General features: G+C 35.7%; 1 protein-coding gene across 1 annotated transcript; it reads left to right on the top strand.

Moving 5' to 3' along the window:
- Positions 1-41: 41 nt before the first annotated feature.
- Positions 42-25,597, top strand: tc2n (tandem C2 domains, nuclear). The gene is made up of 12 exons (XM_030126158.1): positions 42-303; positions 1,809-1,883; positions 1,972-2,154; positions 3,835-3,999; positions 5,265-5,341; positions 9,004-9,073; positions 11,318-11,418; positions 13,464-13,580; positions 14,990-15,181; positions 21,799-21,913; positions 22,001-22,200; positions 24,871-25,597. The coding sequence occupies exons 1-12, from the start codon at positions 300-302 to the stop codon at positions 24,979-24,981; spliced, it is 1,410 nt and encodes a 469-aa protein (XP_029982018.1). The 5' UTR covers positions 42-299; the 3' UTR covers positions 24,982-25,597.
- The last annotated feature ends 1,796 nt before the right edge of the window (positions 25,598-27,393 follow it).

Here is a 27,393-nt window from a genome sequence, read left to right on the forward strand (position 1 = left end):
ATAGATCAGCAGTGTTTGGGTCATGAAGGTTTAGGATTTAGCAGAAGAAACATGAGAAGCAAAAATACGCAAAACAGAAAACGGTGCGCTCATCGGTGTTCGGGGAAGGAAGCGCAAATACAAGCTGTCAGTCCGGGAAAGAGAGGGGAGGAGGAGGAGGAGAGAGAGAGAGAGAGAGAGACAGACCTGTAATCAAAGTGAAGCATAAACCTGAGCTCAGTGGCATTTCTCTGATGTCCAACCTGTGAGAGAACTGCGGCTGTGGATGAACCAAGTCCTTCTGACACTGGAAACACCCGATGGGTAAGTTTCCTTTCCTTTCCTTTCTAATCTTTAACAGCTTCGTAAGTTATAGATTAATTCCACTTTCATGTGCGGGTCACATCTGACTAAATTCCTTTGTGCTTCCGCTGCGCAAAAAGGAGAAAACGCACCATGAAACCATATGTTCTGGTGTTTTCTGATTGACTTCTTTTAATTAATCCACCAAACGTTTATTACTTTATTTATTTTTAATTTGATCCTACATACTATTGCACGTTTATTGCATATAGCCTACTTTTCGAGGGAAAACAAGGGTTTCGGGGTGTACTTGAGGGATATGCAAAGTATTTATTTATTTATTTATTTATTGGAACTTTCGTAAACAATTCTTAAACCGAGTTGGAGTTATACATTTTGAGGATCACAGTGTTAATCCTGGTACCAAAACAATTTTTAGACAATTACGCATTAAAAAGTCAACATTTTTGGATCTATCCTTCTGAGACCCAGCAATGCATTTTTGTCCTCTGTAGTGGACAAGACTTTCACAGATTTACTTTAAAAAAAAAAAAAAAAAAAAGTCCACTAAAAAGGACATTACATGTATATATGTTTAAAAAAAAAATGTATCTGAAAAAGTGTTGCATCATGCTGTTTCCAATTAAGGCAATTATTTAATGTAAAATGGCGAAAATGTTTACGTACTGGGTCTCTGGAGGCTATAATACACTACACTGCAGTTAATAAATAAATAAATAAATTACTTAACCCTTTCATGCATGAATTATGAGAACCTTAATCAAGAGCTGTTTTTTTTTTCCTGAGTGTTTCTATTCCTCTTAAGGCTTAAAAAAAAAATAGAAAAAATTTTATGAACCTAATTTTCATGGAGTTACAAAAAAGTCCATTCAGCTGGACACCATGCGTTCAATTTCAGAAGCAAAGAAACATGTATTTACTGATATAGTGCATCAAAACTAGGAGATAAAAACATGTTTAATGCTGCTAATGTGATGTTTTCTCACATTTTAACATACCTGCATGGAGATAATATGCAAAAAAAAAAAAAAAACTTTTACAATCTAATAAAAATTACCAATTTTTTTACACTCAAACATGTAACTGCAGATCAGATTTATCTAGAACAGCAAATTTACAGTAATGGTACGAATTGCAGTGTATGGGATGATGCATAAGTATCCAATGTGTTGGCTGATATGGAACTAAAACAACAAAATCCATAAGAGAACACCTTTGAACAGCTGTCCACTGTAGTGACCACTATGCATGAAAGGGTTAAAAAAAAAGGGTCCCCAGATGAAATTTTTCAGGATGAGGAAATCAGAAATATGTGGCAAACTTTATGGAGTTCATAAAGGTTTGTAAAAACTGTATGTAACACATCTATGTATGTTAGTGAATGAAACTTTTCAGGGGTGTTACATAAACCTATTATCAGCATGTTCCAGAGCTGTCCTGTAAAACCACTGTTTACCATGCAAACTCCAAATTTCCACTCACTATTAATGCTGATATTGTTCCAGTCGCAGTCATGGAGTGCCTCAAAAACTGCTGCAAGAACTTCATGAGGAAGAAGGAGAAGGAGCAGGAGACCCAAGGTGAACTGCAGATGTCCTATACATTTCAACACATTATTCCTTTGGCAGAATGTTTCTAACTGTGATTCCCTCCTGCCATTATTTCAAGTGATCACAATGAAGATCCCACCAAACAAGCCAGATGAAGGCAGGAGGGGTGTCACAGAAGATTACCTCCTGTCCAAGCTGCCACCGGACGGCAGAGAGGTGCCGTTTGTCCTGCCGACCTTTAAGGCGTCTTACATCCAACCCAGAGGCTCCCGCTTCCCAAACCTCCAGTCTGGACTGCAGAGTATGTACCAGCAGACACAAAACAACACAATGCCAATTTGTTTGTCATTCAGGATGCATATTTATCCTGTTAGTCTAAATATTTTATAGCTTGTAACTGAGTTGTAGTTTCATATCCATCAGCCAGTCATGGAAGAACTTACATATTTTATTTAAGTTGTAATTAAATACAGGGTGGGGAAGCAAAATTTACAATGAACATTTAGTTGTTTTTTCTCAGCAGGCACTACGACAATTGTTCTGAAACCAAACATATATTGATGTCATAATCATACCTAACACTATTATCCATACCTTTTCAGAAACTTTTGCCCATATGAGTAATCAGGAAAGCAAACGTCAAAGAATGTGTGATTTGCTGAATGCACTCGTCACACCAAAGGAGATTTCAAAAATAGTTGGAGTGTCCATAAAGACTGTTTATAATGTAAAGAAGAGAATGACTATGAGCAAAACTAGTAAGTCTGGAAGATACTTTTAAAGAAGAATGGGAGAAGTTGTCACCCGAATATTTGAGGAACACTTGCGCAAGTTTCAGGAAGCGTGTGAAGGCAGTTATTGAGAAAGAAGGAGGACACATAGAATAAAAACATTTTCTATTATGTCAATTTTCTTGTGGCAAATAAATTCTCATGACTTTCAATAAACTAATTGGTCATACACTGTCTTTCAATCCCTGCCTCAAAATATTGTAAATTTTGCTTCCCCACCCTGTACTAATGTGAAATACTCCAATGCAAATGAAGGATGTCTGAAAACAAACAGAAGTCAAGTATTCAAGTTATTATGAATAAATTTCAAAAGTAGTGATTTGTAGTGTGCACTAAAACATTCTGTGTCAGAGTTTTACTGCTAAACGTGATGTTTTTGGATTAATACAGTTCTTGCTTTAGTGCTGCATTTTACCGCTGTACATCCTTGAGGTTGAGCTCCTGTTGTGTAATTGAACCTAAATCATCATCATCATCATTCTCTTTAAGATAATCATATTTTTATAGCATCATTGTAAAAATTCTGGATTTCATGAGCTCGGGTGTGTTTTCCGGTATGTTATAACCCTTTTCAGTTAATTTTAGACACTCTTTAGCTTAAGAAGGAGGAAAATGCACTGAAGCCTTAAAGAAATGTTTTCATCTTCATCAGTTTATCGCAAAAATCTACAATGAAAGTCAATCTGAAAAGTAACTGAAACTGTCAGACAAATGTAGTGGATTTGAAAGTACAATATTTACCTCTGAAATGTGGTTTAAAGGTAAATAAAATGGTAATAGTCAAACAAAATACAAGTACCTCAAATTCTTGATTATTTACTAGTATGATTTGAGCAAATGTACTTAATTTCCAGCACTTGTTAAAGATAAGATTGGAATTTCTGACACATTTTAGTCATTCCAAATGTTTTACCGCTCAGTCAAAGGTGTAGTGAACTATTCATATCAACTTCCTCAAAGCTTCATGCATGTAAGTTTCTTTACATCACAGGATACTTTGTGTGCTGCCTCTTGGCCAGGTGAATATTGCAAATAAGAATCAGTTCTCAACTAACTTACCTGGTGAAATAAAGGTTAAATAAAAAAAAAAAAAAATACAACCTTACAGTACCACCTGAACTTGGACTCGACAACACCCTGTTTATAAATGAACGTACTGTCCTTCTCCTCTGACCTCCACCTACCTGCAGGTTCAGCCAGGTGCACGTATGCAGACAGGAAGGCAGAGCTGTCAGGTTCCACTCACTTCTCCTACAGCCCCGAGTCCAGCCTCCATCGGGGTCACATGGCTGAATACATCTCTCCTGGCTCGACTCGCCGGGACACACTGAAGAACAGGAACCAAAGCCCGAAAGGTAGAGATCATCAAAACACTGCAACTGAAACATCATCCATTCATCATGAAATGTAGAGTACTTGAAGCAGCAGTGTGTACAAAAGACTACAGAGGATGATACATTCAAAAATGAATCCAAATCATGGTGTATGTTGGAATATTTCACAGTGGAACTATAATGCTATTAAAGAATCTGTATGTGATGGTCATTGGAAGGAATTTGGAATAGACACAGGAGCTAAATAAATTAACTGTAACAAGTGTGTTACGTCCGTTCTTGTAAAGTGAAAAAAGGAAGGATTTTAATTTTCTATTTCTTAGACCTAACCTAAAATCATTATAAAGCAACACAACATCTTGTCTCTTATATTCTGAGACCAGATGTGGTCTCTTTAAAGGCAGGATTACTAATGTGGGTGATGTAACTTTACATTGAACATTCACTCATTCATACACACACCAGACTAGTGATAATGCTGATATAGGCCTAACCTTATTATTACTTTGATTAATGTTATTTGTGCATAATTTTCAATCAATCAATTAATCACAGTTTATTTATATAGCACTTTACAACAACATAAAGAAGACCAAAGTACTTTACATGTAAAAGCATGATTAAATTATAAAACTAGAAAAGTACTCAGAGAGCGTAGACCTCCGCCAAAGCAGATCACTGCCCCCCCCACCCCCCAATCACCACCAAAATTTAATTATTTGTTCCTTTTGCCAGTATCAGCAAATTTCCTGAAATTTTCATCCAAATCCATCCATACCTTTTTGAGTTATCGTGCACACAGACAGACAAACAGACAAACCAACACCGGCAAAAACATAACCTCCTTGGCAGAGGTAATAAGAACAGTTTAATCAAATATTATAATAATGCATAAAACAATGAGACATAACACACCGTGATAGAAAAGACCACAGATTTAAAACTTAATAGTGTCTCAGTGCTAAGGGTTAAAAGCCAGTCTAAACAGGTGTGTCTTTAATATGGACTTAAACAGGGACAGGTCAGCGAGAACTCGCAAGTCAGGAAGCAGCAAGTTCCACAGTTTTCACAATTTTGTTAGTAAATAATATTTATTTGTCGACATCCTCCTGTGTTTGTGTGTTCTGTCAAGACTCTATGAGCCGAGAAGGAAAACCAAAAATAAATGAATTTATGTGGAAGTTGTCACATTTTACAGCAATTTTTTGTCCATATTGTAATGAAAAACATGAATATTTTCCACTAACCGTTTAAAGTCTTACTGTGGGCTGATTTTTTGTTTCCAGGTTGGACTCTGAAGCCCAGTGAGCAGCGTCTGAGCAGCTCCATGTTTGATCTGTCCAGCCCTCAGAGTCACGTGCAGGTGAGACCGTTCTCTATCTAATCTGTATTCACGTTGCGTTTCTCACCCTCTGTCAACTTGAACTAAATATAGTTTTATAGTTTCCACTGTCCTCAGCAGCATACTGGAACTAATTTCATAACCTGGACTTCTTGTTTCGGATGCAGCAACAGGGGACCAAGAAATGGAGCACGCAGATGTAATCATTTCTGAAAATTTGTAATAAAAAATATATCTGTAATTTGAATACAGGTGGAAAACAGGTTTTAGGGTCACTTTTGAATGACGAATAAGTATAGCCGCCAAAATGTCACATAACGCAATAACAGCTATAATTTTAAAGGCTTGAACTCTTGTATGGAACTTAAAAACATAAGAATAAAATGAACGAATTGGTGTAATTTTAGAAAACACACTCATTTGCTTTCTTGACAAATGTTTGCCTGCTGGTTGCTTAGCAATTTTATGACAACAACAAGACTCCCGGATGTCACAGCAGTGGCCAAGATACAGCTGGGCACATTCCCAACTGTAAACCACAACAAGTCATTTATACACTTTACCTTTTGTGCACATTAAATATTTGAGATATAAAATTTCAAGAGCCAGCTTTAAGGTTTTACATGTGTTTTTGCTACAAAGATTATAGTCGGACTCTGAAGCGATAGCCTTAACCTGCTGTTACAGAGAAAGCAAATCAGATGTTATCTGAAAAGTTCAACCCACAACTTTAGAGATAATAAGTTGAATAAAGTTTAATCCAGCATTTTTTTTTTTCTTTACCAGCCAAACTGAAGTTAAACTCTTTTTCATTCCATTTGACTGATCTGATTGGTGTACTCTGTATTCAGTATCTGTATGTAGAAGGGCTACTCATCACAAACTTTAAAAGTGGTCAGGTCATTCTCGCAAAACAGGTTTTTGATCTCAATAAAGATTTTACATGGATAGATGAAGGATATATATATATATATATATATATATATATATATATATGTAAAACTGATGAAACCATTATGTTTCAAGCAACAATTTTTATGATTTTTATGTTATGAAAGGTTTGGTTTTAAGGGGTACATAATGAAAAATCCTTTCATTTTGTCTTGTATTAGTTTTTTGCCTTGAATTGACATCTCATTCTTCATATAACATTATTTCTGAATGATAGACGTCATTCCTTTTTGAAGCATCTGAGAACTATTGGAGGAATCCATCTGAAAGTGACACTAAAGTTAAGATTCATTTCAGCATTTGCAGTGTCTTTGACAGTATGTAAGAGTGAGATTTTAAGATTTCCTGTGTTAAAAAACACTCTAAAACATTTTAATAGTTATTCTTACATAGTGTACGATCAATAAGACTTTAAAGTTGAGGCTGCAAATTGTAAGACTTAGTTAGATCATGAATTTTTGCAGTGGTCCCTGTTTGCGTCTGTTTACTTCATGTGATTCAGCTCCAGCCTTTTTGAATGAGAGAATACCTGTTGATTATCTCAGACTAAGTGCTATTCAATCAATAACACTATAATGAATACAATGGGCAGGCTGAGGCGTATTCCATCATTATATTGAGGATGTGGTGTTACCTGTCAGCCTCTCCTTGTTATTTTACATGAATAGTAAAACGTGTTACACATGACCAGTCTAGTGTCTCAGTAAAGATAAACATTATCTCATTCAAAGCTGTGATAAGCATGACTTACTTTAAAATAACACAACTGGAGCTGGTCATTTTTTCCCTTATCATCTTCTCTTCCCTTCACCAGCACGGATTTCTATTCATCTTTCACTTTCATTCATGTTTGTCTTATCTGAAGCAACATGTGTGTGTGTTAAATTGCAGGTCATTTTGCTTAAATGTTTAGTTTGGCAACAGCATGAGCAAACAGTAGTAATTAATAAAAGGATCTCAGGCGCAGCACCATAGTAATAGAGCTAATAGTAAACAAATAAACTTGATAATGATGTTTTTAGATTCATTTTAGTGCCACTTTAATGTGTATGTTACATTTTACTGCTGTAGATGTTTAACGTTGAGCTTAAATGAGCAACGTTATATATACTGTTAGTTGTTTAATCTGCAGCAACCTTTCTCAACTAATGGGTTAGGACTCAAAAGTGGGTCGCAGAGTATTCCCAAGTAGAAAGTGAATTGTGTAGTTAAGAAAAAGCTTTAAAAACATGGACATGGACACATTGAAGTTTAAATATCAAAACTTAAACAGATTCAGTATATACACACAGTTGCACAGTTGTGATGTTCACCCATTTTTTTTGTTGTTTTTTGGTTTCTAGAGTAATGTACTTTAAATGCAGTGATGAAAGTAAGTCAAGGGGTCAAAACTGTTCTATAGCAGTACTCATATTCTGTAGCATCATCATGTTCTGTAACATCCATGTATCTCTAAGAGTCAACTTTTCATGAGTCCAGGTCTGCTTTCAACTTTGTGATCATTTCTAACCCAACCAATGTAGGAAAACTTGATCTTTTATCACAAACAATACAATTAGATTCATGGTTTTGACTTGGCAAGAGGGAAATGAAAACTGTAATGTAGAGCGTAATGAAAGTCAGACTAATATAATGGAGTAAAAAGTAGAATATATGCTTTTGAGGTGTTTAACCCATAAAGACCCAGTGCTACTTTTGTGTCAGTTCCCAAATGAATTTTTCTCTATATTTAACCTGTCTTAAGTGATTGATCACCATTTATTGTAATATTATCATCTGTATTTTGCATCTTTCCGGTATAAATCACGTATTTTCCGATATTTAATTCACTCATCATGTAGATGTTTATAAAAGCTCAGAGTAAATTCATAGGTTGTTATGGCAGACACAGAGAAAACTGGAGAAAAAGTGACTTTTTCAGAGAAATATAAATAACTGAACATAAAAACAAGTGTCTCCATCAACTGTCATTGATTCAGCTCCATGGGTTTTCCTGGTGAATCATTGTTGTAGAAGGTGATAATGTTTCCATGTTCAAATGGAGTATTTGGCTTTCCAAAATATATAATATGAAGGTAGCGAAACAAGAACTAGGGTGTTTTTAACCCATAAAGACCCAGTGCAACTTTTGTGTCAATTCCCAAGGGATTTTTTCTCTATATTTAACCTTTCTTGAATGATTGATCACCATTTATTGTAATATTATTCTCTTTATTTTATGTTTTTTCAGTGAAAATCATGTATTTTCCTATTTTTAGTTTACTGATCATGTAGATGTTCCAAAAAAAGCTCAGAGTAAATTCAAAGGTTATTATATCAGAAACAGAGAAAACTGAAGAAAAACGGACTTTTTCAGCAAAATATATCATTAACTGAACATAAAACAAGTGTCTCCATCTACTGTCATTTATTAAACTCCATGGGTTTGAATCAATGCTGTAGAAGATGACAGTGTTTCCACGATAACTATGGAGTCTCTAAATGTCCAAATGGGTCATATCTGATGAAAATGAAAAGATGACAAACATTTTAGACCAATTATTTACATTTATTAAAAAGACTAGTGGATCAACGGGTATTAAATATTTTAGATCAATAGATAGTTTTAGTCGATGGTGGATGTTTATGTGTTTATGGGTGAAACCAGAAAAGGTGCCATTCAGTGTTATTGGTGTATTTTTAGGTAGAAATAGTGACTAATTGTGTCATGTTGTCTTTGTGTTCACCTGCAGCGCTTCGGTTCTGTATCCAGTGTCCCCAGCAGCACATCCTCCATGAAGGACTCTGTAGAAAGCAGCCTCGGTAACCGTCATTCAGCCTCTCTTTGCAAACGTTCTATTATGATGAAGTTTATCTGCCAGATTTTCTTTATTTATGAGGAAAGAAAACATTACCAAGGGGGCCTCGAACTCCCCCACAACCCTCCAGAGACACAACTAGGCCAGATTAAGATCACTCTGCATTGTGCAATAATGAAAGAGCAGACACAGTAATCACTTCCAAATGTTTTCACTGCAGCCCACTATTCACCATCACAGATAAGCATTCTTACATAAGCCTTGTATTATTCCATAAAGAATAGCAGCTTTGTTATACTAAGAGATAAATTATTTATACAAAGATACACACACTGCAAAAATATCAATAGCACTTATGTAGCTATGACAAAATAACACTTATATACCGAATATATTAACCCATATACAGAGGAAAACTTTCATTACGTAATATATAATTACATGTAGCTGTCTAGTTTTAGGAAAATCTGAAGTTTACTGAAAAGGGGCAGATAAGGTCGTAATACTTCACTTCAGTTGTTAATATAGAGAGTTTGCATAATATTTTAACAGTTTATGTTTGGTATTTCAGGTAATTTAATAGGTATTTAACCCTGTAAAGCCTAAACCATTAAATCATTGACAGAAAATTCCAGAGTTTTGAAACTGGAGCCTTTATTGGTCCTTCTGAACAACCCCAAAATTTTTTTTTTCAAATATCAATTCCATGTATGAGTTTCAATTTTGTATCATATTTGATACATCAGGTGTCAATGCTCAAATATTATTATTTTTGAACCAAAAAAAAAAACATAATATACACTCAAGGAAAAACAGAAACGCACCATCTTAATTTTCTGGATTTTTTCATAAATATGACAGTTATTGCAAAATTGCAAACTACAATGAGTTCAGTACTATTCTGAGTCAAAATGAAATGATTGTTTTCCTGGTTCCGGTTGACTGATTTTGATGAGCAATAAGAACTGTATTTTTGTATTCCTCACCCATGTCTGCTCATGAGTGAAACTCAGAGATGAGTTGGACCTCTCCTCAACTGTGCACAACCATTCCGTGTAAAAAGACACCAAAATGGAGCAAAAACACATTTGTCCACAATGCCACGACTACTGCAACCAGAGAGAGCTCGGGCCATTGGCATGCTTCAAGCTGGACAGAGCAGACGGGCCGTAGCCAGGGTGTTTGAAGTCCACCACTCTACCGTTGTACGCCTTGCTGAGCGTTACCACACCGCCGGCTCCTCCAACGACTGTCCCAGATCTGGTCGACTGCGTGTTACAACCACTGCACTGGACTGTGCCAATCGGCTGTCACATCTCTGTGACAGATTTCGGCCAGGTTTCAGCCCGATCTCTCTGTGGTTGCAGTAGTCGTGGCATTGTGGACAAATGTGTTTTTGCTCCATTTTGGTGTCTTTTTATAGGAAATGGTTGTGCACAATTGAGGGGAGGTCCAATTCATCTCTGAGTTTCACTCATGAGCAGACATGGGTGAGGAATACACAAATACAGTTCTTATTGCTAATCAAAATCAATCAACCAGAACCAGGAAAACAATCATTTCATTTTGACTCAGAATAGTACTGAACTCAATGTACTTTGCAATTTTGCAATAACTGTCATATTTATGAAAAAATCGAGAAAATGAAAATGGTGCGTTTCTTTTTTCCTGGAGTGTAATACAAAACATGTCTAACAAATTGATAATTCCTTTTCAGAATTGGCAATGTTCTGCCTCCTTCCTCATTAATGACAATCTTGTAGTGTCACTGGAAAGGCCTCTCTCCGTTGAACGAATTCCTCCCCCCGGTGGATTATCCGTGTATTTCATGTATCTAATTGTATACATCAGGTTTTTCAAGAAAAAAAAATCACATTGATCATGTAGAGGGCTTCAGAACTCATGTATCAAATATGATACGTTTGGTGTTAAAGGGTTAATCAGCATACAGTCTTAACAATAGGGATGCTTCTTCTCATGATGCATGTTTGAAATGGTGAAAAACTCAATGATATTCGACAGATTATCTATATATTTCTTTTTCAAACACAGTGAACGAGCTAAACTGTTGAAACTCCACTAATGAACCGTTGAAATGTTTGTAAACTTTCAAGCATTAGAAGAAGTAATTGTCAAAAATGAAATATGACTGAATGATCAAATTAGTGTTTTCTCTTCATAAAGTCTTCCTCACTAATTCACATTCTGTTCTTATTTTAATTTGTTTTTCTGCTGTGCTTTCTTACAGAATCCATCACACTGTCTGGGGATGAGCGTGAGTTGGGGAAGGTGTGTGTTCAGCTCAGCTACCAAGAGGCTTTGGAGCAGGTGTGGATCACGCTGGTCCAGGTAAGGTTACACGCTGTAAGGAGGGACAGAATGCTCCATTGTTCCCTTCTGCTGCATCCTCAATGGACCCTCTGTTTGTCCTCAGAACAGGGCTCTTTCACTTCTCTCAGTGCTCTATTAACTGTGGCTCGGACAGTCAGGCAGAAAAGGTTACTTTTTTTAGGAAGTAGAGCTGTCCTTATTAATGCTCAACAACGGCTCTGAGAGCGTCAAAGGGCAGCACCTTTAGTGTGGATGCACTTTACATCTACATTTACAGTAACAAGGAGCAGGAGTGTGTGGAAATGATCAAAAGGACTGCGCATAGATAAAATAAAAGACTTACCTGTTTCCCACCAAACTGAAGGTCGCTGGGTTCATTCTTCCAACATTTCAGGCTGTGATTTGTGCTGCCGAGGGTTTCTGAATCAAAACACTTGCAAAACTTCTAGTTTAATGTAGCATTGAATGATGGGAGTTGGTGTTTTTACCATAATTTCTGAAAATCTGATGTGGGTGATCCCAAAATGGTGTTTAAATATGAAGTAATATGTTGAAGTTTGACTCCCATTGCATTTATTGAGGTATATTCACGTTGTGTCATTTCAATTAAATGAAATAACCATAAGAAATATTAGTAATAATATCACAAAACAAGGTAACCAAAGAAATGGGCCTTTAAAGTGTCTTGTAAATATGTCTTGTAATATTTGTTTTATGTATACATTCGGTGTTGTGCTGCGACTGGAACCTTGATTTTCTAATGTAATGTAATGTAATGTAATCGAGTCTAATCTAATCTAATCTAATCTAATCTAATCTAATCTAATCTAATCTAATCTAATCTAATCTAATCTAATATAATGTAATCTAATGTAATGTAATCTAATCTAACATTTACCAAAATTTGAACACTGAACATTGTTGGAAAGATGTGATATGATGCAAGTACACAAATCAGCAATCCTATATTATAAAAGGGAAGTGGACTCTGTGTGTCTCGGGTGTCATACAAAATATGAAAAGAGCTGACTACTCCAGTTTGGCATACTTATGTATTTTTGGTTAAGGAAGAGACTAGAAAAAACAGCAAGTTGATATGGACAATATTTTGGAAGATATTAGAAATTTTTGAATACAATGGCCATTCACATTGCTATGCATAGAATCATAGAATCATCCCTGAAGTGGGTTACCTAGCAACAAATGACCAATAGGGACAATTTGCCATGGTGTCAAATTTCATGTGCAGAAACAGACATGCCAGCTGAGAGGTTATTCAACTGAAAATGCCAGTGGAATTTACTAAAAAAGTAAAGAAAGTAAAGGAATGAACTGTATCAGAGAATCTAGAACCCATGATTCCCCATGGGTCAACGCCCTAGTATAGAATATAGGCCTAATGAAAAGTATCACATTATATCTTTCATACTTCTGGTATTGTTATCATATAGGAGTATCTGATCAATAATGGTAATATTTTTTCAAAATAAACACTTTCCTCTGTGTTTTGGCCACTAATCCTCAAGCAAATGGAAAGAATGGTAAAACACAGGTCTTAGGGACTGTTTTTGTGCTGTTATTTTGTGATATTTAGTGGTGTATATGCAGATGATCAACCACTCTGAGCAACAGTAGAAACATGTTGGATTCTGTAAAAGGTGGCCTGTAGATATAGACAACTCATTCTAGGATGACAAAAAACAATTATTCTTATTTTTCCTGATTATTTGAATTTATATTATGTACCATTTATGCAGTTATTTTTCCCCTAAATCCCCATAAATCTTACACACTGGACCCGTGAGAGGAAAATATCTGGAATAGTATCTATATCAGTGTTGACTTTACCTACTTGAGGAGCATTAAAACATTCAATCATGCGTGAAAACTGTGACATAGTATCTGTCTATATATGAATGGTTTTATAGCCCCATGTTCTATGTGTTTATGGTCTTTTCACTTAGAGGACCAGTTTACCCAAACCTGTTTGTTTAACAGCACTTCAGGCTAAAAATAGTTTTGACCTACCTCCACCAACACTTTTTTCCATCTTTTCTTATCAGTGTTCAGACCTCAACCTTCCTTCAGATGGAGTGGAACAACAGAAGATTAGCTTTAAAGGGATCATCACCACTGGCAAACCCATACAGTTCAAGACCTCAGTGAAGGAATATCATCAGGTATGTGCGCAGTGACAGCACATCCCAAATATCATCAACACTTCAACTTACTTAAACCAAAGAACTGCTTGGTTTAATGTGTCATGTACAAAGGGCAGGTGTGTTAACCTTCAACATGTTCAGTCAATATTTTTTTTTGTTTTCATGTCCATTTAGTATCTTGTATAATGCTGATTTCTGTTCTCAAATATTCAAGAAAAAATGTAATAGAGACTGAAATAAACTAAAATGCAAAAAGGTTCCATTCTTAGAATTGCTTCCAAAAAAGGCCATTACAAGAAACTGGCTCAAAACTGATGCACCCCATGAGGATCAGTGGTTATAATAGAGGAAATCTACTCTATGGAAAAATTGACTTATTACCTACAGCTCAAGGAACATATCTTCATAAAGTGCTGGAGAAAATGGCTAGACTATTAACAAAACAAAGCATAATTTCTACTGTGTGTCATTTTAATATTTTATGTTCAACCAGTGACCCCTAGTTTCTAAGTTGTATTGTCTGTTGATGAAACAAATAAAAATGAAGGATGAAAAAAAATGCAAAAAGTTCCAAGAGTGAAGGGTTAGTGGCTCAGCCTGTGTCTCAGACCTTTGTACAGTTGTTGAAAAAATTATTAGACCACCCTTGTTTTCTTCAATTTCTTGTTCATTTTAATGCCTGGTACAACTAAAGGTACATTTGTTTGGACAAATATAATGATATCAACAAAAATAGCTCATAAGAGTTTAATTTCAGAGCTGATATCTAGACATTTTCCATGTTTTCTTGATAATAACCAAAATCACTTCAGTTCTTATATCAATATCTATGGCATTGTACTGCCAAAAACAGTGCTTTCAGCCATTCCATGTTTTCTTTTCTGTCTGTTTTAGTCACATGATACACACAGGAGTTAGTACTTGATTGCATCACCATTGTTTTTGATGACTTTTGTCAGTCTAATCATTTATATATACTCTCCCTTTTATTACACTGTTGCCCACAAAGTTGGAATAATTTTGTTTTCACACACATTCCTCTTTTTAAAAGGTTCAGTACACATCAATAAACCCCTTCGACAAGGTACAGTGATTACATAGTGAGGCCCAGTTACACTTTATCTATCAAGAATAAATCACATTGTCACATTCGTTTCATGAGAAAAGGTAAAAAAGAATGCATTCCAATTGTATGGGCAACAGTGTGTTTATTGGAAGGAAAAAGTGACAATATTTGACATATACCAGTTAAAAACACTAAGAATGAAAGACACAACAATAAAAAACAGAAACAAAACTAAAAAAAAAAAAAAACTGTACTGAATTAAATTGTAGACACTTGCAGATTTATAGATCTATTTATTTCACCTGAATCAGTGAAAAGGAAACGACCTGATCTTAGTTTTTTCTCTCTCTCTGCTCTCCAGGATGTCACCTTCATGGAGACCTTTGTGTTTGCGTTGCGTCTCCAGCAGTTGCGTTGTAGCGCACTAGTGCTGCGACTGCAGACATACACACCCAGGAAACGCACAGTGGCCGAGTGCGTCCTCTCTCTGCGACAGCTCAGTCCACAAGAAACACAGCACTGCCTGGACCTCCACCCACCGTCCAAATCCTCTGTAAGTGTCCACAGCACAACAGGGAGGTGTTTCTAAAGGCATTTTAATGTTTCCTACTTTGTGTTTTCATTACATTGTTCTATGGCAATCTCAAGTAGTAAATATTAGGAAAGTTGTGCACTTGTAAAGCAAACACAAATTGTTTAACCCACAAAGACCCAGTGGTACTTTTGTGTCAGTTCCCAAATGGATTTTTCTCTCTATTTAACCTTTCTTAAGTGATATATCAGTATTTATTGCAATATTATCCTCTTTACTTTATTTTTTTTCAGCATAAATCATGTATTTTCCTATATTTACAGGGTGGGGAAGCAAAATGTACAATATTTTGAGGCAGGGATTGAAAGACAGTGTATGACCAATTAGTTTATTGAAAGTCATGAGAATTTATTTGCCACAAGAAAATTTACATAATAGAAAATGTTTTTATTCTATGTGTCCTCCTTCTTTCTCAATAACTGCCTTCACACGCTTCCTGAAACTTGCGCAAGTGTTCCTCAAATATTCGGGTGACAACTTCTCCCATTCTTCTTTAATAGTATCTTCCAGACTTTCTCGTAATAGTTTTGCTCATAGTCATTCTCTTCTTTCCATTATAAACAGTCTTTATGGACACTCCAACTATTTTTGAAATCTCCTTTGGTGTGACGAGTGCATTCAGCAAATCACACACTCTTTGACGTTTGCTTTCCTGATTACTCATATGGGCAAAAGTTTCTGAAAAGGTATGGATAATAGTGTTAGGTATGATTATGACATCAATATATGTTTGGTTTCAGAATAATTGTCGTAGTGCCTGCTGAGAAAAAACAACTAAATGTTCATTGTAAATTTTGCTTCCCCACCCTGTAATTCACTGATCATGTAGATGTTCATAAAAGCTCAGCATAAATTCAAAGGTTATTATATCAAATCAGAAAAAAAATTAAGAAAAAGTTACTTTTTCAGCAAAAATGTCACTGACTAAACAAAAAAACAAGTGTCTCTATTAACTGTCATTGATCCAACTCCATGGGTTTTACTGGTGAATCAATATTGTAGAAGATGACGGTGTTTCCACGTTCACTACAGAGCTTCTGAACTTCCAAATGGGTCATGTCTGATGACCATGAAAAGACGACAAACAGCATTATACACCAATTATTTACATGTATTGATAGGGTTAGTGGTTCAACAGGTATTAAACATTTTATATCAGTAGATGCTTCTGGTTGATGATGTGCCTTTGGGTTTTTATGGGTTAAAACTCATGAATGTTATTGGGGTAAGTACACATTTAATAGTTAAAGTCTTAAAACATCAAGTATCCACTGCTGAAAATTACCACCCATGAATCATAAAAAATGGCTGAATATTTCTCAGTAAATCCATGATGGTGTTTTAAGCTTGATAAGCCTGTCTCTGAATATATAAATAAAGATAGAGAAGATACTAAATTTACACTGGCCTCATATATGGAAAGAGTATATTTTCACTTTAGGTGTGTATTTCTACTCAAAATTTGGTTTTCAATTTTATTTGAAGTAAGAAGTCATAGAAAGTATTGAATGAGACTTTAAACATCCTAGTATTATTATATATTATATAAAATATCCTAGTATACTAGTAAGCCTAACCCTAACACATTTGGATATGTGTTATATACAATGCAGATTTACTGTCAGATAAAACTTGTTTTTATTATTTAAACAGTCCTGTCCTAATGAGAAATCAGATGGGTCATATAGTCATTATTCCTATTTTTTCAGCACAAACAGCCTACACGTTTACATTTGCACCATCAGAACGATTAACCAACAGCACTTTAAAAAACTCTGAAAGTAGGTTTGAAAATGACAGATTTTACTGCCCCCCAATGGTTGCACTGAGACACAAACAGACCGCATATGTTTACACATCAAATATACCTCATCTGGATATAAACAAAGTGAATGTTAATCTAAATTCTACCATTAATAGTTTAATTTTAACTGCTTTAGTTTAGCTAGTACTAGTGTGACTCAACAACACACATTATAACTATTCCTGAGTTCACCTAATAAACATGTCAAGTGGATTTCAGTCCTCATAAAACATCTTTAAAGCCAATTTCCAAGTACTTAAAATCACGTATTTGTGTACTTATGTTTACTAGCCTTTGCTGGCACATTGCTGCACATCTGGAGGGTGTTACTACATATTTATTTAATTTCATTAGCACTATATTATTACTAAATTCATGTCCTGATGCAAATACAAATTAAGAATTTTGGCCAGAAAATGGCATGGGGCAACTGAAATTGGCAAGAAATGCATGTAATAGATTTTAATAAGCTGATTTTTTAACAATATCCAGCTGTTGTGGCCAACGGGAAAAAGTGGCAGTGTGGGAATATTGCGGACTTTTACTATTTATTTTCCCCCATTTCCTTTGTTGGCTGATGTTTTATCACTCTGTTGTATGTGCACAATAAGTAAGAACAAAGCCTCATAAAACTGTCTTCATGATTCATTGTAGCCCACCGTCTTGCAACACTCTCTTGGCGTTAACAGCGATATACTGACGCTGAGGCAAACCTCTGTGTTGTTGCATAATCACAGGAAAAAGAAAGAAAGGGCTTCCATTTTAGGGAAATTGGGAAACGGGCTTTTATTGACGAGAAGAAACAAAAGTATGGATTCTGGAAATGTAAGACACGGAAAGTAGGTCAAACCTCAAACCATTTCAGCTGCACAGAGTGGTTTTGTTGATAAATGGATGTATGTCTGGCCAGTGGCAGTAAAATGTGAACTGTTTCCCCACTTACGGGATCTGACGGGGAGTTATCATTAAGTTCTCAGAGAGATCGTCTGATTTAGTGAGTGATTTTACCCATCTGGTGGACACAAAAGACCCAAATTGTCCAAATCAATGTCAGACAGTACAGGCTCTCAAGGGTCAAAACAGCTGAATGTGTCTCAGACTAGAAAAATGTAATGAGAAAAACAACTGCGAGTGTAAAATGGATTATATCAACATGTTATGAAAAGGTTTAGCTTGGATTTTCTGTGTAAGGATTAAAGTAATACCTTGAAAAATATTTAGTTTATTCTCTATTTGTTCAATGTGAAGATCAGCAGGTTAACTCTGTCTAGCAGAAAAGGAAACAATCATCAGTGCAACATGTTTTTATCATGTTAAGTCTTTATTCTAATCTTAATCAAAAACAAAGCATGGTTTAGGTTTAGCATCTTTTATTTTTATTTCACTGAACAGTTTTAACAAAGATTGTGCGCTATATGCTCCTACATGGATGCTGTCTAAAGGATTGGGGCAAAAAAAAAATACATAGAGAGTAGATTAATAAGGGCTAAATAAAATAACACACCACTATCATGTTACCGTTATTCCCACTTCATTTGTCTTCATTTAGATTTTATTTGTGTTTCCAGATCCCAAAAATGATGTGAGACAGAGACATGTCTCAAACAAAGTCAATTTTCTTCTCATCTGTATTTCTGACAAATGTTTTTATTTCATTGTTAAAATGTTCAGAACACACGTGGTTTGTGGTGAAAATGGGTTCAATCTTTACTCTGTGGCAAAAGAATCAGTTTTGATCTGTGTTCATGTTCACTTCTATAGAGATGAGGAAGACAGGATCATTCCCATCACTGGACCATTTATTTCTTAACTGTCTTTAGTATTAACATGACAGTTTATGTTAAAGCGAGTGAAAGCAACTAAATACATTAAATGCACATTTTGAAAATCTATACTTAATTAATACTTCCATTTTTAGCTACTTTTGAGACAAATATTGCACTTTTTCCCTCTCTACATATAAGTAATACCTGCTACTTACTTCAGATTAGATTAGATTACATTAAATTACATTACATTAGACAGAACTTTACTGATCCTTTTGTCAGAGCCTTCAGGAAATTAATGTTCCAGTAGCAGCACAACACCAAATGTACACATATTAGAAATATTCTAAGACAAAGGAAAGAAAATATTAACACATATTCATATTATCAATATGAAAAAAAATCTGTTGAAAGTTATTATTTGTATTATATATGAAGATACCCCATAGTACATAGAGCAAATAAAATAAATGTACTGTTATCAACAACAAAATAAAGTCATGAATGGATCATTTGTTACAATCAGTAGGTCATTCTGAATTATTGGTACTTGGACAACATTTAGATGCTAATACATAAGTAAGGTTTTAAATTATCGGTACCTGAGTATTTTTACATAGTAGTATTGCCTTTTTTACTCATGTAAGAGATCTGAGTACTTCCTCATCCACTATCATTTTGTTACTTTTGATTAGAGCTAGTAATTTTCTCCCTTTTTGCTAACCAGCTGTTTCAGGAGCATTATGTTCAGTCTAAATACATGAGAATCTTCTAGTTAAATCCTCTACAACTATTAATTAAAAATTTCACATTTCAAACTAATTCTTCATGGTCAAAAAAACATTTATAAATCGCAAAATTCACACATAAATTGATTTTAAACATGAAAAATACAAATTTTATTTATTGTTTAAATCCAAATTTCTCAACCCTATAACGCCAAACATATCATATTTGATACATGAGTTTTGAAGCCCTCTACATGATCAGTGTGATATTTTGTCTTGAAAAACCTGATGTATACAATTAGATACATGCAATACATGGATTATCCACTGGGGGGAGGAATCCGTTCTCCAGAGGCCTTTCCAGCGACACTACAAGACTGTCATTAACGAGGAAGGAGACAGAACTTTGCCAATTTTGAAAAGGAATTACCAACTTGTTAGATATGTTTGTGTTATATTATGTTTTTATTTGCTCAAAAATAATAATACTTGGGCATTGAAACCCGAAGTATCAAATATGATACAAAATTGAAACTCATATGGAAACTGATATTTGAAAAAACATCTTTTTGGGTTGTTCAGAAGGACCAATAAAGGCTCCGGTTTCAAAGAACTGAAATTTTCTCTCAATGATTTAATGGTTCAGACTTTACAGGGTTAAAAAAGCTTAAGGGACATATTTCAACATTTTCTTGTGTTAAAGTAATGTCTTGTCTGCAGGGGTCTTAAAGGTTGAATAGTTGCAACAAAACATGGAAAGTTGAAGCACATTTTCTGACCTTTTCAGAAGAATGACACCTTTTTGGATTATAATTAAAGGTTAAATCCGCTGTAGACCCACAGTCCTGTAAAGTAACTCCAGTTGAGACCAAACAGCTTTATCTGACAACTTACACTGGTTGTTCTGAAGGGAGATGAAAGCTTTCGAACTCTGAGAGCTGCTCCAGTTTTGATGTGGATAATGCACTGTGCACCACAAAATGTGAGCTTGATGTGAGTTGCTGACCACTGCTTTGACAGATTTGTTAAATACAGAAAAACTACAGGATTCAGAGGGGGTTTTACTTTCATTCAATTCATGAGAACTCTCAAGAATAGAACAAAATTAGCTTTCTGAGGTCTCAGTAAGGGGCAGTAAACCACATAAAATAAAACCGAATGCAATACAATAATAACAACAGGTAATGAATAAAAAACAGCAGATAAAAAGACAATATATACAGTACTAAGGTAAAAAAAAAAAAAAAAAAAGACAATTAATACAGCACTAAACATAATCTGAACATTAACCATAATCCAAATATAATATACAACACCTAAAACATGCAGAGTATTGAGCAGTCATGTATAAGGTATGTGCAAATGGCTCCAGGCAAATAAATACAAAGAAAAATAATGATAATAATAATAAAAAAAAAAAGTGTTTATCTACAATTAGTGGATACTGTAAAATCACAAACACACCTTTCCTTATTTTTATTACCATGTAACAGGATTATTTTTTTTGCCAGGCTGTTTCCCTTTATAAACTTGACCCAACCAAATCTAAGACTTTGAACAAAAAGAATAAGAAATATGTTATGTTTCTACCATTTATAGACCTGCCACAACATAAATCCACCTCAACTGCTTGTCTGGAAGGCTACAAAGAAATAAATGATAGAAATTTGTTGCAATATAATATGCAATATAAGCGTTTTTGGACTGTAATAATAATTATAATATAATAATGATAAACTTTATTCATATGGGGCTCATACAGAGAGAGGAAATGTAAAACCAAGACGCCAAAGGTGATAAAGATGAAAAAAAGAGGATGTAATTTGCAAGATGCACACCAGATGACACAAAACAACAGGCTAGACATCAAGAAAATCGGAATCACTTTTAAAAACAAAACCTGAAAGAAGACAGTACAAGCAATAATAAATTATCACAAAGTTAATTAAAAATAAAAAGGTCAGATCAGATTTTTTTAAAAAACACTAATATTTAACACAATACATATACACGTATCTTTTTATCTAGAAATTTAAGAAACAAGTGGCTACCCTGCCCCCAATGAAGTTTTTTGGGTTTTTTTTTTGTCTCTTTGGTTGACATTGTGAAAGAGCTTAACAATAGAAAAAGCAATAATTTTGTAGATCTTTACATGATATTGTAGACTAGATCTGCTTTTTCAATAAAAATGTTAATATATATTAAAAAAAAAAAAAAAAAAAAAAACAAGGAAAAAGGAGGAAAAATAATGCATGAACACTGTCGTATGTCTTCTTTCAGGTGTGTCACTCTGAGCTGCATCTTGCCACTTGCTTCCAGCCGGTCAACGGACGCATCCAGGTTCAGATCCTCGCTGCCCAAAACCTCCCAGCATCCTCCTCACCCCTCACCCAGGGTAAGTGTCACCAGATCTGGAATAATTTTTGACACTGAGAATGTGGTTTCCATCAGTAACTGTACTTTCCTCTCTTTCTGTCTGAAGCGTTTTTTGTCAAAGTGGAGATGCACCAGATGGACCGGGTGGTGATGAAGAAGAAGACCCGAGTGATGAAGGCCTCAGGTGGACAGTGTCAGTGGGCGGAGACATTCTACTTCCTGCTGGCTGCTTTAGACCACGCCTGCTCGCTGTCCATCAAACTCTACAGTCGCAGCTCGGTCAGGAGGAAACAGTGTCTCGGACAGGTGAGAACGACAGGATGAATTATACCAAGTCTTTAAGCTTTATATTATTAATTATGTATTTGTATCATCATCATCATTCTATTGTTTTCAAGATCATTTCATTCTTATTGGTGCAATGAAAGTAACTATATTAGTACACAGTTACTTCTATTTAAAACAAACTACTGTTGCAAACTATCAATACAGCAAAAAGTATGTATTCAGATGCATAACATCAGTACTAGAACAAGTACTAAAACCACATTATGAAAATGCTAAAATACTATTATATATAGTGTTTTTGGATTCATTTTAATGCCGCATTACTGTTAGATAGTACTATTATACTATTAATAACATACTGCATGTATTTGGATGAAAGTGATGTTGTTCTACATTGCACTTGTATATATAAATTATTTATTACAAAAAATGTTTGCTATAACTGTGTAACAGCACAACAGGAAAGAGAAAAACTGAGGATCAGGCTCTGAGGTTGTGTGACCCTATGCTCTCATTGGCTGGCGTTCTGTGATGCTGCTCTCTCATTGGCTGATGTTCTGTGACGCTACGTTTTCATTGGTTGACGTTCTGTGACACTGTGCTCTCATTGGCTGATGTTCCATGACGCTCTGCTCTGATTGGCTGACGTTCTGTGACGCTGCACTCTCATTGGCTGGCATTCCGTGATGCTTCGTTCTCATTGGCTGACGTTGTGTGATGCTTCACTCTCATTGGCTGATGTTCTGTGATGCTCTGCTCTGATTGGCCGACGTTCTGTAACAGTCCGCTCTGATTGGCTGGCGTTCTGTGATGCTCCACTCTCATTGACTGATGTTCTGTGATGCTCCGCTCTGATTGGCCGACGTTCTGTAACAGTCCGCTCTGATTGGCTGGTGCTCTGTGACGCTGTGCTCTCATTGGCTGCCGTTCTGTGACGCTGCGTTCTCATTGGCTGACGTTCCGTGACACTGCATTCTCATTGGCTGACATTCTGTGATGCTGCGCTCTCATTGGCTGACGTTCTGTGACACTGCGCTCACATTGGCTGATGTTCCGTGACGCTGCACTCTCATTGACTGGCGTTCCGTGATGCTGCGCTCTCATTGGCGGACGTTCTGTGACACTGCACTCTCATTGGCTGACATTCTGTGATGCTGCGCTCTCATTGGCTGATATTCTGTGACGCTGCGCTCTCATTGGCTGATGTTCTGTGATGCTACGCTCTCATTGGCTGGTGTTCTGTGACGCTCCGCTCTCATTGGCTGCTCAAAACAAACGAATGAATGAAAAAAAGCCTGTTTTGTTTAAAGTCATGGCTTCCTGGTGCTTTTTAAGGCTAAAAACTCAAAAAAGACTGTTCTAGGTAATTTGCAAATGCCCATGTTCCTGTGACTTTGATAAAAGAAGCCTCAAATCATTGCAACTTTCACCGCAATTTTTTAGAAAAGCTGCCGCAAAATCAGGCATTTTAGGCCGCAACAATCAAAAATAGAATCCTGCGAAATCCTGGAGGGACTGACTATATACTATTATTGTGTAACCTGTAGCTATTAATCCTATTTTGTAAGATCATCATATGTTTCAAGGATCATTGTCCTGTGAGAGCCACTTATCTCTACAAAGTCATATTCTCATAAGCTCAGAAAAACATGGCTGTGATATGTGATGATTTATTTTCCAGTGGATCTTATGAAGCAGAAATTTTTTCCAACTGAAAACAGTACAATTTATCCTTCAGTTTTGACCAAATCAGCACATTGGGAGATAGATTTAGATTTTTGTTTTTAAGTATGTTATTTGAGTAAATCACATTCTGTCATTGGAAACCATTTCAATGCTGCAGAACATGACTTAAAGTAAAGTTGTTATCAGTTAAGCACAAGCCAGTATCAACACTATATGGACAAAACAATTGTGACACATCATCCCTGGAGGCTTTTTGGGTTTCCCAATCCCATCATGAAATCATCATGATAAACATCAGCTGTTGACAATAATTGTCATGACCAAAGTAAAAATCTAAATTTCTTTAATCAATTTAAAGGTTGATTTTTTTTTTCCTGAGTGAAAGTTGATGATATTTTTACAACTGAAATATGACAAATATTTCAGAGCTATAAAGGTAGAACATGTACAGTAAATCATTATAATGATGAAAAAAAATTTAAATGTAGTAAAAACAGACTCTGAAGCACATTATAAGGTTAAATCTAAACAAATTAAACCAAAAGATGAAAGAAACACATTTACTGCAATTAATTTTTTTTTATAATTTAAAATTATGTTATGATATTAACCCATTAGCTATATGTCTATATATGGTAAATGGACTGAACTTACATAGTGCATTTTACACACCTTCATGGTGCCAAAAGCATTTTACAAGGCCTCATATTCACACACTGGAAGCAATTTAGGGTTCAGTGTATTGCCCAAGGACACTTTGACATGTGGACAGTTGGAGCCAGGATTTGAACCGCAGAACCTTTAGTCATTGGATGACCTGCTCTACCAACTGAGCCATAGTTGCACATTGTATATCATTACAATATGATTAAAGCAATTATCTCCGATCTTCTTAAATGAACACTGGTGAGTTTCATCTTCTGCCTGTACCTGATTCAACTGAATTCTTTTGGAGTTTATTCATACAGTAGGTCACATATCTCCTTGTCGTTGTTTGTCCAGGTTCATCTGGGATTCGACAGCTCCGCCCCAGATGCTGTGGATCAGTGGAAGGACACGATGGCTCATCCAGAGAAAGTGGTGTCAGCGTGGCACCATCTAAGCGCCCCTTGAACCTCTGCTCCTGACGTGGTCTTCACACCTCGCTGACGTAATGCCCCATCGCTGCAGGCTCGGCGCTGCCTGCCTGTTTTTCCAGTCAGTCGGTCACAGTCCTGACTGTTGGTACACATTTAACTCCATGGCCTGAATGTGAATGGAGCGGTGGAGCAGACTTCCACAGAGACAGTGATCAGTTGTACATATGGGGTTCTGAACAAAATGAAGGTGCTGGAATCGGTTTTATGAGCTTTTGTGTAGAGCAGATGTAGGGTTTTTCTTAGATTAAGAGTAGACTACTTCCTTGACATTCCGTTTGCTGTATAAAATGTCTGTGTATTAAATGCTTTGTTCACTTAAATAGAAAGTTTACAAGCAGAATAAGTGACTGTAAAGCTCACCGTATAAAACCTGGATATTTTCAGCCTCTAAATACAACTCATTTTTTATTTACTTAATGTTAGCTATTAGATTTTCATCTGTAATTTAACACTGTAGAATGTTATGTTACTGTAAATATTACAGCACATGTATCAAACATTAGCTTTGGATTAAAGCACTTTAATTTTTTTTAATTTAATGTATTACTGTTGAAGGTTTAGTGCAATTAAAAGCAGACATTGTTTGGAAATGTCTTTTCATTTTGTGTGGAGTGAATCAAGGAAAAAGAAACTGTGCGTAGCTAGTGGGTTGTACAATATTATGAAGAAGTTTTCTACATTTATAGTGCATTCACCGAGAAAACACTGTGCTGAGGAAAGTTAAGCAATGTCACTATAGTCTATTGAAAAAATTCTGATTTTTCCATAAAAATATTAAAAGTATTAACATGTCTTCTATGAATATTCAGTCACCTACTATTTGAATTCTGGTGTTTTTTCTATTATATATGAATGTTTTTGTGGAAAAATCCTATTTTTTCAATTGGTTCCATATTATGTGACTCAATGACTTCAATACTGAATCTTTTTCCACAGTGGGTGAATTTGACACATTCATGCTGACTGATAAGGTTTACAATAAAGTGTAAGTTTTGTAACAGTAAGTAGGGAATTTTAGGAAAAAAAGTGAAATGTCTTTTTGTACTCAAAGTGTTACACATAATAAAAACCAGGCCAAGGTCCCCAGTGTGTACATTACACACAGTCTGCAGCACTTGTAAAATAGGTCAACAACCATAAACCACTGTCACCATGTTACTTTTTCAGCGAGGAGGCCACAGATCGATTGAGAAATCTCAAAGCAAACAGCTCAAGAATCTGCTGCTGTTTTTCTCCTGATGCTAGAACATCCTGTTTGTCATTTCATTTTTTATGAAGGCAGTTTAACGCTTCCCTGTCCTGGAGAACAAATTGCAGTAGAAAAGAACATTACTCATTTGTAGAAAAATGAAAACAATTTCAGCTGCAGCAATTTAAAACGTTGAGGAATTTCATTTCAATAAAAAAAATGAAAATTGAAAATGACAGACGGGGAGAGAAAACGTGTAAATTCTTGAAAGTGATAAAATAAAAGCGATTTGGAGTTTGAAACGTTTTGCTTTCCAAGGGGATCCTGCTTCTGGTTCAGCATCATAAAGCATGAGAATGACCAGCGACATGCTCTGTGTAACCAGCTGTGGACGTGGACACGCAAACACACACCCAGCGAACAATTAGTCTGTGGACCAAGAAAACAGAATCCGGTGAGTGTTTGCGTTTTTACTGTGTGACCAGGACAACGAGAAGGTCCACGTGAGCAGACCTGCGTCACAGCCCTCCACATCCTGGCATGCCAAAACACTGTTGTCTTCTTTTTTTTACGTAATAAGTGTTTGATTTATGGTTAATGTTAAACAGAGGGCATTCCAGACACACCTTCATCTATGACTTGACTTAACATTGAGAGCTTCATGTTGACTCTGACTCAAGGAAAGGACTGGAGTCTAGGAAGCAGGATTGAGGGCTATTGTCTTCCTGTGTGTGTTTAACAGATTCTTTTCCTGACACTCATTTGGCTGGTTGCCACAAAGCTGCACATTCCTACTTTCTCTGAAGGGCTTTGTGAGATGGTCTCTTCACCTGGGAAACTCTCAGCTTTAACAAGAGACCTGCTGCAAGTAAGAGCCAGACCTCTGTCATCTCATGATAACCAAACCTTTATCAAAAAGGTTCACTTTAATAAAAAAAAAAAAAAAAAAAAGAAAACTTATTCAAACCTGCTAAAAACCAGTTGGAAAAGAGCCACAAACATAGTAGATCTCTCTTCTCTCTATTCAACAATACTGTATTATTATTATTATATTATTATTGTTGTTATTTAAGTGCCTATTTATTTATTAAACTATACTGGACTTTATTTAACCCTCCGGTATCCCGTCCACCAAGGCCCTTACTAAGCACCAAGTGTGCCTTTTTGGCACACTTGTGGAATAATGTCAAAAAAAAT

This window comes from Sphaeramia orbicularis, chromosome 22 (genome assembly GCF_902148855.1).
Source record: "Sphaeramia orbicularis chromosome 22, fSphaOr1.1, whole genome shotgun sequence".
Classification (NCBI taxonomy): Eukaryota; Metazoa; Chordata; class Actinopteri; order Kurtiformes; family Apogonidae; genus Sphaeramia; species Sphaeramia orbicularis.